Source organism: Lissotriton vulgaris, chromosome 1_1, assembly GCF_964263255.1.
Source record: "Lissotriton vulgaris chromosome 1_1, aLisVul1.2, whole genome shotgun sequence".
Taxonomy (NCBI): Eukaryota; Metazoa; Chordata; class Amphibia; order Caudata; family Salamandridae; genus Lissotriton; species Lissotriton vulgaris.
In genome coordinates this window covers 1,668,346,911-1,668,362,333 of record NC_141685.1, presented here as the reverse complement: position 1 = coordinate 1,668,362,333, position 15,423 = coordinate 1,668,346,911, and the positions used below count along the sequence as shown (strand labels likewise).

The following is a 15,423-nucleotide window of genomic DNA, read 5'->3' as shown; positions in this document are numbered from 1 at the left end:
GTCAATTTTTCCTCTTGTAACGTATCGTTTGCTACCTCTTCTTGTATTTTGTTTGCTTTTCATTCATGCACAATTGTCACTTTTACCTCATGTACCGTAACATTGGCTGTTGTAACATGCCCATTTGTAAATTTCTCCTCATGTAACGCTACTGTTCCTATGTGACGCACTCTGCCACCTTCGGGTAAAGTCCGCGCTATATAAAAACGCATAAAATAAAATAAAAACAAAATAAAAAAGAAAATCTGTGCTACTAAGAAGCCACGCGGCAGCCATCAGCGTCTTCATAGTCAAAATGCTGTGCGGGTGAAAGGCATTGTAATGGAGGCCTCGCAAAATGTAGCTGTCACGCGCCAATATTCCCGTTGGCCAAAACTAACACTGTAAAAACATTGCTCGCCAAATAATGAAAGTTTACAAATAGACCTCCTCGCCATTCCAGTTCTTTGAGATGCTCAGTGCTACAGAATTTGGTTTACCCAAACAAAGTGTGTTTTGGGAGAAACCATCTCCATTCCTCTAGGTTTCACTGGAGGAAAATGAAAAAAGTATCACTGCCGAGAGGCTTTTTTACCTGTGGACGTTCCAAATATTGTGAATATGTATTTAAAACTCTTAACTGGTTTGATAATGGTCACGTTAAGAGATTTTTTAATTCAATCATTTCTTAACTTTTTATGTAACTGTTACTTAACTTGGTTTATGTAATATCAGTCAGTACTTCCTCCAGACTTGTCGGTAGTGATTTATCAATTGAAAACCCAAATAACGGAATATTTTAGAGCCATTGAAACTCGAGACTTCAAATACGAAGTTCGTGCCCATATCTATTCTCATCACAATGGTGATGTTTTGGAAATAACATCCATAGCACTTAAATATAAACCTTGGGACATTCGCTTTGGTGGCACGGAACATGCTCTCAGACAAATCCTATATTGCTCTGAAAAGGATGCAACCACAAGTTTCACTAGAGATCAGAGCCTATCGGTATTACATTACCAAGTTCCATACAGGAACTGTAAGATGGTGAAAATTAGGCTAAAATGCTCTTTTGCTGTGCTCTTTGTAAAACTTTTACAGATATGTTCTAACGGTTTTAATTGATCATTTGATTTGAAATGCCAGATTAGGAACACAGATTGGTCGATGAAAGAGAAAGGTTGTATATCGTTTGTTGATTGGTTGTAAACTAATTGATTTGCTTAAAGAGATCACTGGGGCCAATTAAATAAAGGTCCCGGATTCTAGAGTGGAAAGCTTTGCTGGTGTTTGTTACTTTGTTTGCCCATTTCACTCCAGTGAAGCCCTGAGGAAGAGAAACAGGCTATATTGCTGTGGAGCAAATTAAGTGGCACTGTGCAGTTCATTTAATTGGAAGGTTGTGGAGATGAGTTTTGAAAAATAAGCGATATATGTATATTTAATTAATTTGTAAGAGAAATTATTCTTAAGATTTTGTGCAGTTAAAGCTTTGTCGAGCTGAAATGATGGTTTGTGACTATTAAATTATTCTGTTCCCAAATATTGGAGTACTTCTGAGCCTCTCATCCGCTTGTGTGTGTGTGGGGGGGGGGGGGCATGGGAATACAGCAGCTCCAGGGATTCCTAAACATACAAGGGAACATCTAAAGTTAGAACTCTGGCAGTACTTACAGACTGATGAGTGTAGACGTAGCCGTCAGGATTGGTGACGATCAGAATGTAGACATCCATTTGGTCCAGTAGCGCAGTGACGGACGCATCTCTTTTGTACTGAGCGGCGAGCTGCACAGGCAACAAGGGAACAAGAGCAGTGAGGTTTGAGCAGCTTGTTACCTTCCAGCACAAAAACAGTCTCGTTTACACAGAAGTCTGCGATATAGTATAAGGAACCCTCTACACAACTCTAGTGTCACTTCCTTCCCACCTCACAAGCATCACTTCTTCCCCACATCACCAGCTTCTATGGTGATATGACCAGCTTAACTCCAATAGCACCCCCACACTCCATCACCAGCCTCACCCCACTCTACCACCAGCACCACCACACTCCATCACCAGCCTCACCCCACTCTACCACCAGCACCACCACACTCAATCACCAGCATCTCCCTACTCTATCACCAGCACCACCGCACTCATTCACCAGCCTCACACCACTCTACCACCAGCACCACTGCACTCCATCACTAGCCTCACTCCTCTCTACTACCAGCACCACTGCACTCCACAAGACTCACACCACTCTACCACCAACACCACCGCAGTCCATCACCAGCCTCACTCCTCTACTACTAGCCTCACATCACTCTACCACCAGCACCAACACACTCCATCATCAATCTCACTCCATTCTACTATCAGCCTCACTCCTCTACTACCACGCTCACACCAATCTACCACCAGCACCTCCACACTCCATCACCAGCCTCACCCCACTCTACCACCAGCACCACCACACTCCATCACCAGCCTCACCCCACTCTACCACCAGCACCACCACACTCAATCACCAGCATCTCCCTACTCTATCACCAGAACCCCGCACTCATTCACCAGTCTCATACCACTCTACCACCAGCACCACCACACTCCATCACTAGCCTCACCCCACTCTACCACCAGCACCACCACACTCAATCACCAGCATCTCCCTACTCTATCACCAGCACCACTGCACTCATTCACCAGCCTCACACTGCTCTACCACCAGCACCACTGCACTCCATCACCAGCCTCACTCCTCTCAACTACCAGCACCACTGCACTCCACAAGACTCACACCACTCTACCACCAACACCACCGCAGTCCATCACCAGCCTCACTCCTCTCCTACTAGCCTCACAGCACTCTACCACCAGCACCACCACACTCCATCATCAGTCTCACTCCACTCTACGACCAGCCTCACTCCTCTACTACCAATCTCACACCAATCTACCACCAGCACCTCCACACTCCATCACCAGCCTCACACCAATCTACCACCAGCACTTCCACACTCCATCACCAGCCTCACACCACTCTACCACCAGCACCACCATACTCCATCGGCAGCCTCACTTCACCCTACTACCAGCCTCACAAACTCTATTACCATTCTCTCTCCCATCTACACCAAACTGCAGTACCAACACCACTCCACCAACACCCGCCTGCCTCCACTTCCAGGCTCCAGTACCAGCCATCTTGTCTTCACCCTACTCTATCGACAGATTCCTTCTGTTCGATAGTCAGATGACTCCCCTTCACTCCTCTGCATGTGTTGCTTCACTGCATCACCAGTTACACTTCTCCCCATGGAAAGCTCCACTCCTCTCCTCTCCTCCACATCCTGCCTCACGGCTCTCCATTCCCAGCGTCACTCCCCTGTATCATTCGATTCACATCTCCCATTTCCAAGCTTCACATCACAAGCATTGATTTTTACATATCACAAGGTTCACCCCCATATCATCAGTATCATGTGGCACCCCTGCATCATGTGACATTACCTGGTTGACGGTCCAGAGAGCTGTGGCCTGGGTGACCCACTCCCGGGAGTGGATGCCAGCATCTAGCCAGATGGCAGGGCGGTTGCTACCCCCTGTGCTGAACTGGAAAACAGACGTAGACAGTGTTATACTGCGAGTTATGGGGGAACGCCATGATTAGGGACTCGAAACACAACCTGTCACTTAGCAACAATTCCGCCTATTCACTACCGACCGATCATATCTATAATTCATTTGACACCCAACAGCCAGCGGCGTAGGGAGGGGGGTGCTGTGGGTGCGGACCGCCCCGGATGTCATCAGTGAGGGGGGTGACAATATAGCAAAAATATGTGTTTTTAAAATAAAAAAATTACACTTGCAACGCTAAGTATCTTATTTTTCTTACTTTCTTTAATAATTTCAATCTGGGGTGGGTTGACAAGAAATTTTCCGCACCGGGTACCACCTGACCTTGCTACGCCACTGCCAACAACACATATTAGATATTCTTCTATGCACAAATGGAACCAAAGTCACATAGTTTGCAGAGCATTGCAACCTCACGTGAACTAACACCACACAACACCATGTCCTGCATAGCATCACAGCATTTAGCATTCGGGGCGGGCGAGGTTGGCAACAGGATACACATAGACGTAGTGTGGGAGGTGGGCCGGCTGAGGTAGCAGAGGCCCCGCCTCCACCAGCCTACGTTCTATTTAGTTCTATTTAGTACACCAGTTCTATGTAGCGCCTTGATGCCCTTGGGCTAAGTTAGCACTTTATAAATTCAATATTCATTCATTCATAGTTGCCAACTGCACTGACAGATCATTTTTACCAAGGGTGTTATATGAGACCAAAAAGTAAGAGCATTCTGGTGAAAACGCATGCTAGGGTGACTCACCCGGGATATGTTTTGTATTTAGAAATAATCCCCCGTGGTGGGGAAGAGCCTTCAGGACTATGCAGGATTAAGGAAAATACCGCACAGCACTGCTCTGCTTGGTGGAATCATTAACTCCTGGTACAGGAAACCCATGGTGTCAGCGCGCTTTACAAATCTCACCTAACATAACATACTCCACTATAGTGGTGGGTGGTAGAAGGAGGCCACACTCCTTACTAGGCCTCTCTTAGTTACGGTTTTTAGAGGACTCCGGTTCATCAAGAATTTCATGCCCTTAACCCTGGACTTTCGTTTCACAGCCCAGTGCATTCTGGGGATTGTTGTCCTGGGTTCCTTCAGTTGATCCAATTGCATTAAAACACCAGAACAAAGCACAGGACTGGTGTATTGCATCCTTGGCGAGGTAGTATCACCTAATAGACTTACTCTAAGTCCGCGCCCTTTGTGTAAGCCTGCAAAAGGCGTCTATATGTGAAATGTTAGGGTCTCCCTGACACAGTCAAGGGTCAGTGGTAAATAGGTTCAACGTCTGGTTTTACAACTGGGGCAGGCACAGAGGGATCACAGCAGCAATTCCCACTCTGCAAGCTCTTACAGACGAAATGAAATAAATGCACAGGGGCGTAGCTTCGGGAAGGGGGAGAAGGAAGTGACTCCCCCAAAAATGCTTGGTAGTTGCGTCTGGGGGTCCAGAGTCGGATCCTCTTTGTCGGTTATTCTCATTGTACACGAGGAATAAAATAATGAAAAAGGAGTTTGAAAAAAGGAAACCAATTAAGTGCCGGTTTTTAGCACCGGAAAGCCCCAGCTCAAATTAAACACTGCTAGCATGGCAGGTGTATGGGGTTGGATCAGATTTATGTACAAAATCTGAGATATGCCCACTCACCTTTGGTGAACCTCAAGGATGATGCTTGTCATTTATGATGTCCAATGGTCATCTGTACCCCTTTATAAAGCTGTTGTTACACCTAGTTCCACAGTCATAACTAAATTGGAGGTATACAAGTGGCGATGAAACTTACATGTTAAGTCAAATTTAACATCGGCCAGCTTCAGGTATTCTAGAATGATTTTCAGGCTTGCATGGAACCAAACTGCCTCAACCTCAAAGATACACAGATAAAGTTCCTACTCTGTGTGACATCCTCCAACTTGGAACCCGCCTGTATTCGATTTCCTTTGAGTCATATGAGGGATATGGAATCCCTACTATATCCAAAGTAAATACTTTTTTTGATTATTCCACGTTAGCCCCAACATCCCAGGCATGTGCTGTCATCAGCTCCCTAAAATATTGCAAACTATTTGGTAGAGTGGACCTATTTCCATATTCTACCCAGCTGTATATGATTGCGCCAGCTTTTGTTGGGGCTAAGCATAATTACTGTTATATCTTGTGTTTATGCATGGTTAGGGATTGGTACATCGCCTACACAAGGGCTGCAAATCATATCACCGCCACCTCAAGAAGGTTGCACATGACTCCTGTCTTGAAATAATTGCATTGGCTGTAAGTGAAAGTACACAGTACCACCTAGGTTCCCTCAGTAGGCCAGTGCCATTTGATATATCTGAACGATCTGCTGCCGGAGGTCGCTCTTCGGATGTGGGGGACTGTGGCGAGGGCAAGGTCAGCGGAGCGAAGCTGCCGGGTCGGGGTGTAGAAGCTGAGTCGTCTGTTGAGGTACGTCTGTTGAGGTATGCTGGTCCGGTGTTGTGGAGTGCCTTGTGTGAGTGGGTTTGGAGCTTGAAGGTTATCCTCTTGTTGACAGGGAGCCAGTGCAGGTCTCTCAGGTGGGGTGTGATGAGGCTGCAGTGTGGGATGTCGAGGATCAGGTGTGCAGAGGCGTTCTTAATGCGTTGAAGTCGTTTCAGGAGTTACATATGCTTTTGATTCTGGAACTAGACTTGGCGAGCTCCAGAGCCCCCGGAGGTTAAATGGATGATTCCTACAGGAGAACTGAGGATTGTTTGTCTGTGTCGGTTGGATTTAAATCAGGAAGCAGGGCTTGGGAAAATGTGCCAATTAGGGAGTACCTTTTTCTTCCATCTCAAACTTTATGGATTCAAACTGTATAAGAAGCGGAGCAACCCGCTATCCTCTCCCTTCCGTTCACCCCATCCCTTTTCCCATGGGAAGGAATTCTATTAATTTACTAACTGCTTCCTTATACCAAATGACTTTCAGAAGAAGGTTTTGATCGACATCACCAACACTAACAAATATATTTTCTTTTTGAAAAGCTCAGTGACGGACTGATTCTGTTATTGACACACCCATCCAATCAGAACATAGAGAAGGCTCCGCTCTGGCCAGATCCTCTTCTGTATCTGAACTCTATGGTTTGTTTGCAGGAAGGGGGCTTGCTTCCCAAACCTAAACTAACATGACTAACCCAGGACCACAGCACCAAATCAAAGGAAGAGGAAACAGAAGTAGTGGAAAGACTGGGTTGGGTGATGAGAAAACAGTAAAACGAAGTACTCCAGAAGGGGTGCACTGTTTCTTGCCTGCTTCAAAAGGAGCATTTGTACCCCAAACAAAAGCATTGGTATCTGCTCACATAGCAAAAGGGCGAAGCCTTAAGAGGGAGTGGACTCCATCACCTTCAAGGGATGCCGGTGAAGCTTCAGAGCCGGCTCTTTGTGACTGACCTTCTTTTATCTCGGGCTCAGCTTCCCTGCACTTACAAGACAGGGGTTAAAAAACAGCCTCTGAAAGAGGGGGTAGGGACAACAAATAGCAGCTGAAGCACCATAACTGGCAACAGTGTGACCAAAGAATTGCGAAGTCTAGTTCTTTACTTGAAAAGTAAATATTGGCCATAGATGGAGTGACTGGCATAAACGAGGCCCAAAGAGGAGATCAGCAAAGTAAACGGTCTTGATATAAGAAGGGCACAGGAAGATGCATAGGGGTTGGCCCATGAGGGACAGGATATCTGTGTTCCCACTCACAGGCAAGGCATAAGCAAAGGATAGAATCATAGCGTACGCTGAGCACCAGCATATAACATAAGCAATTAATAAGATGAGGTAGCGATGCATATCACAAATACATAACATTCAAAGCAGAAGAGAGTAGTTAATGAAAAAGATGGGACGAAATTAGACTAAATTTGGAACAAAGGTGCCTTCTAATGATCTAAGGAGGTGTGATGATGCATAAAGCGTGAAGCGTTTCAGCAATATTCTCTGCCCCTGCTTCCGCCAGAGGAGCACCTACAACCCTCACATGGATTAGTTCCTAAAACCACACCGTCTTGAAGAAACATTAAACCAACCTTCACCACGATGAGGGGACGGCCTTCGTATGAAGTTCCAATCTGCTGTGTGGTGATCAAGCCAGAGTAAGCTGCTGTCAGCCCTTCGATGGCTTTGTATATCTAAGTGTTGGAAAAAGACACAGAATGTTACTTGCTTCACACGTTTTACATTTTAGTTGTATTTTTATGCAGCACTGAAATGAAGGGGATAAAGCTGAATCCATGGGAGGGGGCCCCAATATTGGACTTATAGCCATAGAAAATACATTATTTAGTTACTTAAAGGGAGTCACATCGTCATAGTTATTCATGATTTTAAATAATTTTTTTGATTTCTTAGCAATATCTAAATCTATCTTTATCATTGCCAAAATTAGCACGCAGAAAATACTGATACATATTGGTCTTCTTGACAGTTTTTACGTGGAGGTTCCATACGTATGGATGAGAGGTGACTACTAATTAATGTTGCTAGGATTTTAAAAAAAAAACTATCACATTTAACTGAGGATCAGATTCATTCCTGAATTGATTAACACTGGTTTGTCCATACTTCAGAATATCACCCACCAAAAATTCTGTTTTGTATGTGCTACTTATCAAAGATGATCCCAACATTCGAATCACCATAGCCATGTAGTGAGCTCGAAAGCAAAATGCTTGTGCAAACACAGAGAGCTATAGATACAGAAAGGATATAATGTTCCTTTGCTTGATCACACCAGGGGCCAGAATTTGGTTTCAATGGAAGTCTAACATAATCTTCGAATTTATATCAATTTTTTATAGGCTCAGAATAATCTATGTCCATCTAAAACACAAATGTTGCTACTGCAGCCCTACAGGTTTTTTCAAAGAACCAGTATTCAAGAAATATCCCATCCTCCCTGCCAGCCAGTCTTCCTGTGAATGTATCTGAAGGTTAATGTACTTACATTATCCAGGGTGTGGTATGTCCCAAAGTTGAAGGTCCCTGAACGGCTTTCCAGTGTTTGGGTGAAAGTCATCTCTTCCTTTTCTTCATCCAACAAAGTCTAAAAATGAAAAGAGTGACAGACCTGTGAGAAACCTCTCGTTCTGTTCCAGCCCCGGTGGAAAATGGCCTTCTACACATTTCATCACCTGCTTGGAGAACATTCTAGATCATTACTTTTGGGTCAGGAAACTAATTGGTATTTTTACACAATTTAGGAAACTGGAGAAGTTCATTTACACCCACTCTGAGAAGTGGATTCAGAGGTAGAATGATCTCTCCTAGAACAAGTTTTATCATAAAAATTCATCAAAATAAAGGTTTCGGAGGGCAAATCCTTTTTTGTGGGAAACTCACCCACCCCCCCTCCCAATCTCCGTTAAGTTGTGTACAGCCTACAAACATTGCATCTCTCTGAAACTGAACTTTTGCCACCTCCACTAGCAATACAACCATTCTGCACAGTCTCAGTATTTTACTGTAGAGTTTGACTTTCTTCGCTGCATGCATATATTGCTCAATGTCTAAAAACCCATAGGCTCATCCACCAGTCTCGAAGAAACCCTGTCAATAAAATCATTACATATTTGAGATACAAACCAACAGTTCCTTATTAAAAACAAATATTATGAGGTTTAGGAAACTTAGATAAACTAACCATGTTTAAAACTACGTCCACAAATTTAAAAAAGCTACCAGGTAATCGGGGATCAGTCCCTCTGAGGCAAGCTGTCACTGTAAGCTTTCACTGCTTGCTTTCACTGCATGATGTCACTGCATGTTGTGACTGCATGCTGTGACTGCTTGCTTTCACTGCTTCAGCAATCGCAGAAAGGATTGCCTTAAAGAGTTTCCACTTCAGGCCACCAACCCATTGCAGATACAAATGATGTCAAGCAGTGAGCACTAGTCGACTTTACAGAGGCGATATGTGATATCCTTCTCACCTCCCAGGCGGTTACAGTGAGTGGGAGCAGAGACAGTCTGGCCATGATGAGCCCTCTTTACTCACCGCACCTCCGAATCCTCAGCATCAGCACAGCATCACAGCACCTCAGCCTTGAGAGGAAAAGAGGGCTAATCATACACCTACACATCAAACAAAAGTAGACCAAATCTACTTTTGTAGCCCAAGTGTATAAAACCGGGCATTTTGTATGCCCGCCACCATTTTGTTGGGTGTCACGGTGACTGGCAGGGCAGTTTTTCCTCCACCATCCAGTCCCTTTTCCTGGGTCTTATGTCTTGGCGTAACAGTTTCTTTTTTTATTTTCGGGCAAGTTTTATTGCTACAGGTGTGCAAAGTGGACTGATAAGATAAGTTGTCGCTTTAGGCAGGTGCGCTGGTGGTTGTTGCATAGCAAGTGGTCATTTATAAAGGCATTGGCAGGAACCGCCATCACAGTAGTAGGTCATTTCAATGCATTTTACTATTTGTTACAGGCCTACCTGGGAAGGATGCAGCCCTGTAACAAACAGTAATCTTTTTTTTCATAATAAAAAAGAAAATCCCGAAACTGGATTTTGTTTTTGTAAAGAAAAAAAATAATACTGCCCTCAACATGGGAGATAAAATAAAAAATGACAACATGTCCACCCATAAAAATTAGGTGGGCGAACATGTAGTAATTTCTCTGGCAGCCCTGGCTCCCTAGGGCCCTCGGAGGGTGTTAATCACGGCAGAGACAGAGTAGTCTATGCAATCATTAGCACGAAGGTCTGCCCGCTTCTAAATGGGGTGGGTGATCCGATTCTCCGTCAATGGATTATCCTTACGCCAAGAATGAAATCGGCCTTAAGTACGGATGGTAGAGTCAATGAATAAATAAATGAGACACCTATAGTATATGACTGCAAAGTGAATCTCCTCGACTCTCCTTTTCCAGAATGGGGGAAGGTGCTGGTGGGCATCAAAGAAGGTATTTCAAGAGTTTTTTTCATAAAGCAAGAGGGATGGCCTCGATAAAGATGAATGGATGAGTGAGCCCGTGAGCCGCTTTATGAAGGACTGCAAGGATAGACATGAATGGTCCAGTGTGCAGGTGGGTAGGAGAGTAAATAGATGTAAGGATGGGAGAATGCGAGTGTTGGGTTGGGTGGCAGGAGGTAAGAAGGTGGCTCTAGAGAATACCCGGCTCCTCTACAGGACTGTCTGCCATTGATGGTCACTGCTGATTATCGCAGATGGACAAGTGTCCTCCTGCTTGGTCAGACCAGGGAGGATACCTCGAGGACCGTCCTCGGCTCACATACCTGCAGGTCGTCAATCATGATTTCATAGTCGATGCCATGGTGTTCCAAGAAGGCTTTGACATTCTGCACATGCGGGAAGGGCACCCGGATGTCCACCGGCGACTCCACGCTTCTCGGGGCTTTCCAGAAGTCAACCTTTATGGAAGGAGGAACAGAGAAAGGTCTTATGAAGAGCAGTCGAAACCAATACCAAGACTTTCAAACCAAACTCTCATCAGCCGACGTTACATGTGAACACACACATCATTCTAGAGACAGGAGGCACGAACTTCAACTTTTACTTTAAAAATGACCGGCAGCCTGCAGGAGATACCAATTATAAATATGGCTTCTACAGTTCTACTGATCCCGCTGGGGGATATGGTTTGTATATTCTGTGAGTTGCAATGGAGAAAATTCTAGTTCATTGCGGTTGCCTGCAGCAAATGGGTACTGATTTAATACAGGTCGATATGTTTATTTAATCAGTAGAATGTTCCCTTTTTCATTAGGCATGCATTGCCTGATGTCCAAAAACCCCACATAGTTAAATTTGAAGCAGTACGAATATTTTGCAACTAGTAAACTGGTATTTAAACCAACTTTCTTTTTCATTCAGGTTTCCAGGTGGTCGTTAGTGTGATTAGCATGTTATTTTCTCAGACCTATATATTTTTAAACGGTTTGGTGTGTTTCCATTTCTGGTGGCTGTTGTGAATTGCTTTATTGACATTAACATTTGATAGGAGCTTTGAGGCATCTCCGGAAGTTTATATAAGCAAACGAGATACATTTATCTTCTCTTTCATTTTACTTTCAATCTTGGACTTGAAACTCTATTGACCATGCATATCTCATTATTAAATGTAATTCAGTGTCACTGTATTTCTTAAAGTTCTTTATGATAATTTTCTGTAAAGTTTGTCCTTAAAACGTATATGTTAAATCCTTTATAGGAAGCTGTGTTTAGGTCTTATGTCTAACGCATGTGATGTATACATATTCAGAGCTTGAGAATTATTCTGTGATATTAAAAGATCAATGAACAATAAAATGAAACAACCATCAGAGCGAGGCTTAAGTTTTCTTCCACCAATTCATCTTCTTGGGCAACTGTGGAAAGAAATCTTTCTGACTGTAAGCTTTGCAATAACCCTCTCCACCATGCCCTAAACGTTATGCTACAACCCCGCGCCCCCTCACACGAATAGTGTCTTCTCAACCCTAGGGTGTTACAGTTGTACTGTATGCAATCGCACAGCTCAACAGCGTTGTGTTCTTCCCACGCAGACATGTTTTGATGTAGGACCTGATACTCACATGTTCCATTGCATCTGCCATTACAGCTCTACTGGAATCCCAAAGCATAGGTAGCTCGGCTACTTCCACTTTCTCCAGGGACGGTGGTGTCACCCGCTTCGCTGCTGCTATCGCCTCCTCAACCAGTGCAATAGGTGTTAGGATCTCTAGGAGGCCCTTGTGCTTTCCTCATCCCACGCACAGCCCACCACTTGAAAAGCAATCATTCCTATCAACCTCGTGGAAAGTCCTAATCAGTTATTTCGGTTATTGTGGATTAGAATATCTTGATGTACTCCCTTTTGACAAAAAAAAAATAAAAAAAGGAAGTCCTAGCCCTGCTGGTCCCGGCGGCCTAACACAGACTCACCCTCAGTACTTCACTTGCAAGCTGGAATAAGAAGTTACAGTCTGGTCCCATACTTTAATGCCATCTCAACTACTGATAGGAGCCTTCTTCTGTATGCCTGCTCCAGCATCTATCGCAAACAATACTATCTAGCATATCATGCCTCACTAGTGTCCGGTGTGTTCAATTAAGTACACTGTAGAGGATCCTGGCCTTCCCTTCACCCTTTAACTGTAGATTCCAGTTGGTCGCGATCTCCGTCAACCTGACTACTTTGTGGCCCCTCCTCGGTCTCATTTTAGTATCAGGGCCCAAGTGTTGTGTGAGGATCATATAGCCTCAGGACCCCACAACTCTGAGTCCTGCATTGATCCAGGTCTATTTCTCTGGTCCTGGGCATCTCCCGTCCATCATCTTAGCAACTGGTTTCAAGCCTGCCAGGTAGTCCTTCGCAGCTGTGTCTATAAGAGCCTTCCTTCTGCCAGTAGTAGTCCCCTCTCAAACGTTTACACGATTTCTGAAGATTAGTAAGTATCATTGTAATGAGCTCTAATTCTAACATTAACCATATTCTTCCTAACAATAAATATAGCCCCGACCTCAATGGTTAACCCTTAGCATCCGCCCTCAACCATAATCTAAACTCCTATTACCTTAAGTCAATATCTAACCCCAACCTTTAATTTAAATAAGTTATAGGGGTTCTATAGTTACACTATATAGAGTATTCTCTTTTGTATACTATCAAACTCTAGCCCTAAACTCGAATCCGTGTGTGCTGCGTACCTCTCTTTTCTATGATGGTGGGCCATTGCTCCCACATATGTCCCCAAATATATATATATATATATATATATATATATATATATATATATATATATATATATATATATATATATATATATATATATATATATATATATATATATATATATATATATATATATATATATATATATATATATAAAATCACCTCTGCCTCCACGAACCACAATCAGGCTTTGTATGTTGTATGTGTCCACACTGTCACACCTTTCGTGTGCCCTTTTACTGAGTATAGTCTCTTCTTGGCGACTGGCAGCAGCTCTAGACCAGTGCCCTACTCTGCTCTGCAAATTCCATGCATTTGTAGTTTTGTACCAGACTGGTCATATGGATACAGGGATGTGTTGCTATTGCCAAGGAAAGGAACAGAACATACCTGGAGGGACGTCAGCGATTCTAAGGACAGCAATTGCTGGATCTGCTCATCGTTGCTGGCTCGGATCCTCAGGACTTGGTCACTGACAACACACAAAAGAGATGTTGACACAACACTTGTCGGACACATGATTTGATAAAGCTTCCAGGCGAACTTGTATACATATGAACTGTGGATGGCGTGCTGTGCTAGCCTATATACTTTTTCTTCCCTTGGCCAATAGCAGCTACCCACATACATTCAAGGATCAAGGGAAATGCAGGAATATTCCTTTAGCTTTCTCCCAAAACCTGGCCCACAGAAGTATATAGCTATAGCACTTAATAAAATACCCTTGGATTGGTTGAGATGGATTATGAAGTACAGGATGTAACACTGTTAACACAGTAGACACCTCCACCAGATAAAAAGGCAATGACACTGGAGTTCAGTGAGAAATGTTTTTTGTTGGAAAAGCAAAGCCACTAATATATTTATATCAGGATAATGTTCCACATTTTACAGCTATAGTTATGAGGATCTCTGTCGACTTTCAGTAGTCAAACCAGCCCTCACCATTAATCACAAAGGATAATTCACAGAAGGAGCTGCAACATAATCCCAATTACAGGATTTCATGAAAAACCCAACCCCCAATCAAGTTCCACTTATCAACTATAACTGTATGCAGTGTTCTTTGTGGGAAACCAGTCCAAGAATCCCAGTATGGATACACCATCCCCCACATCTGAAGGGGATATTCAATCTCCTAGCAACATCCTACAGAAACTCGCAGGACATCCTGTGTAATTTGTACTTAAAGAATAGGAGGGCTCTTTTGAGAGTGGGTTCTGAGAAACAGTTGCTTATTTCTTTTAAAAATCCTAATAAAGCAGTGACTTTCCCCACCCGTGCGCGTTGTGTGAAAGAAGTGTTGAAGAAGTCTGGTGAGTATGTAAGCGTGTTTGGGGCTCATTCTGTGAGAGGTGCATCTGCTTCAAAAGCTTTTATGCTTGGGTGTGCTTTACAAGGCATTTTACGGTGTGCAGATTGGTCGAAGGATGCAGTTTTACAGGAAATGTTCTTTTAAACCTGTGGAAACTGCAACTTCTTGTTTATTCAGATTCAGGAAGCTTTGAACTTGCAATAATATTAGCCTCCGTTCTTGCGTAAAATGTAGATTTTCATCAACCATGGTGGTAAAAAAATCTGGATTTTATTAAAGACACAGAGGCTAATATTATCCCTTTCTGGGTCCCAGCCCAGACTTAATGGTGTTCTTTATGTTACAGCTCGAGCTCAGCAGAAAGAAGATGAGTAGCTTCAAAGGTGTTGTTTTTGTTGAAGATGCACTATGATTATCCAGGAGGATTTCTTGGAATTAAACGACTTTGAAGATTTTAGGGGAACGTCCTTTACAATGGAACTTTTACAACGAAGTACCGTTACGTTGCAGGTTTAACAACGAAAGTCATTACAACGACTTTCGCTGGAGGGCGCTCTAGGATAGGTAATAGTTTAATTTACTTTCCAACACCTTCCCTACTATCCATGGGGACTGGAGTTGGAATAGTAAATTAAACTATTCACTATCCAGCGCCCCCCAACGCAAGTCGTTGGAACGACTTGCGTTGTAAAACTTGCGTCGTAGCGGAACGCGTTGTTAAAGCACGCGTTGTACCGTCATACATCCAAGATTTTATTATGGTGGACTTATTGTTTTGATTAAATAGACTGATTTATTAGTTGGTG

General features: G+C 43.6%; 1 protein-coding gene across 1 annotated transcript in view; it reads right to left on the bottom strand.

Annotated features, from left to right (window-relative positions):
* Positions 1-15,423, bottom strand: part of CPA2 (carboxypeptidase A2) — a 48,907-nt gene that overhangs the window by 16,340 nt on the left and 17,144 nt on the right. Inside the window, exons 2-7 of the mRNA XM_086918909.1 lie at positions 13,693-13,774; positions 10,865-10,999; positions 8,574-8,672; positions 7,657-7,758; positions 3,478-3,579; positions 1,657-1,767 (exon numbers count right to left, since the gene is read on the bottom strand). Of these exons, the coding sequence (XP_086775035.1) occupies positions 1,657-1,767; positions 3,478-3,579; positions 7,657-7,758; positions 8,574-8,672; positions 10,865-10,999; positions 13,693-13,774 (631 nt within the window). The remainder of the gene's footprint in view (positions 1-1,656; positions 1,768-3,477; positions 3,580-7,656; positions 7,759-8,573; positions 8,673-10,864; positions 11,000-13,692; positions 13,775-15,423) is intronic.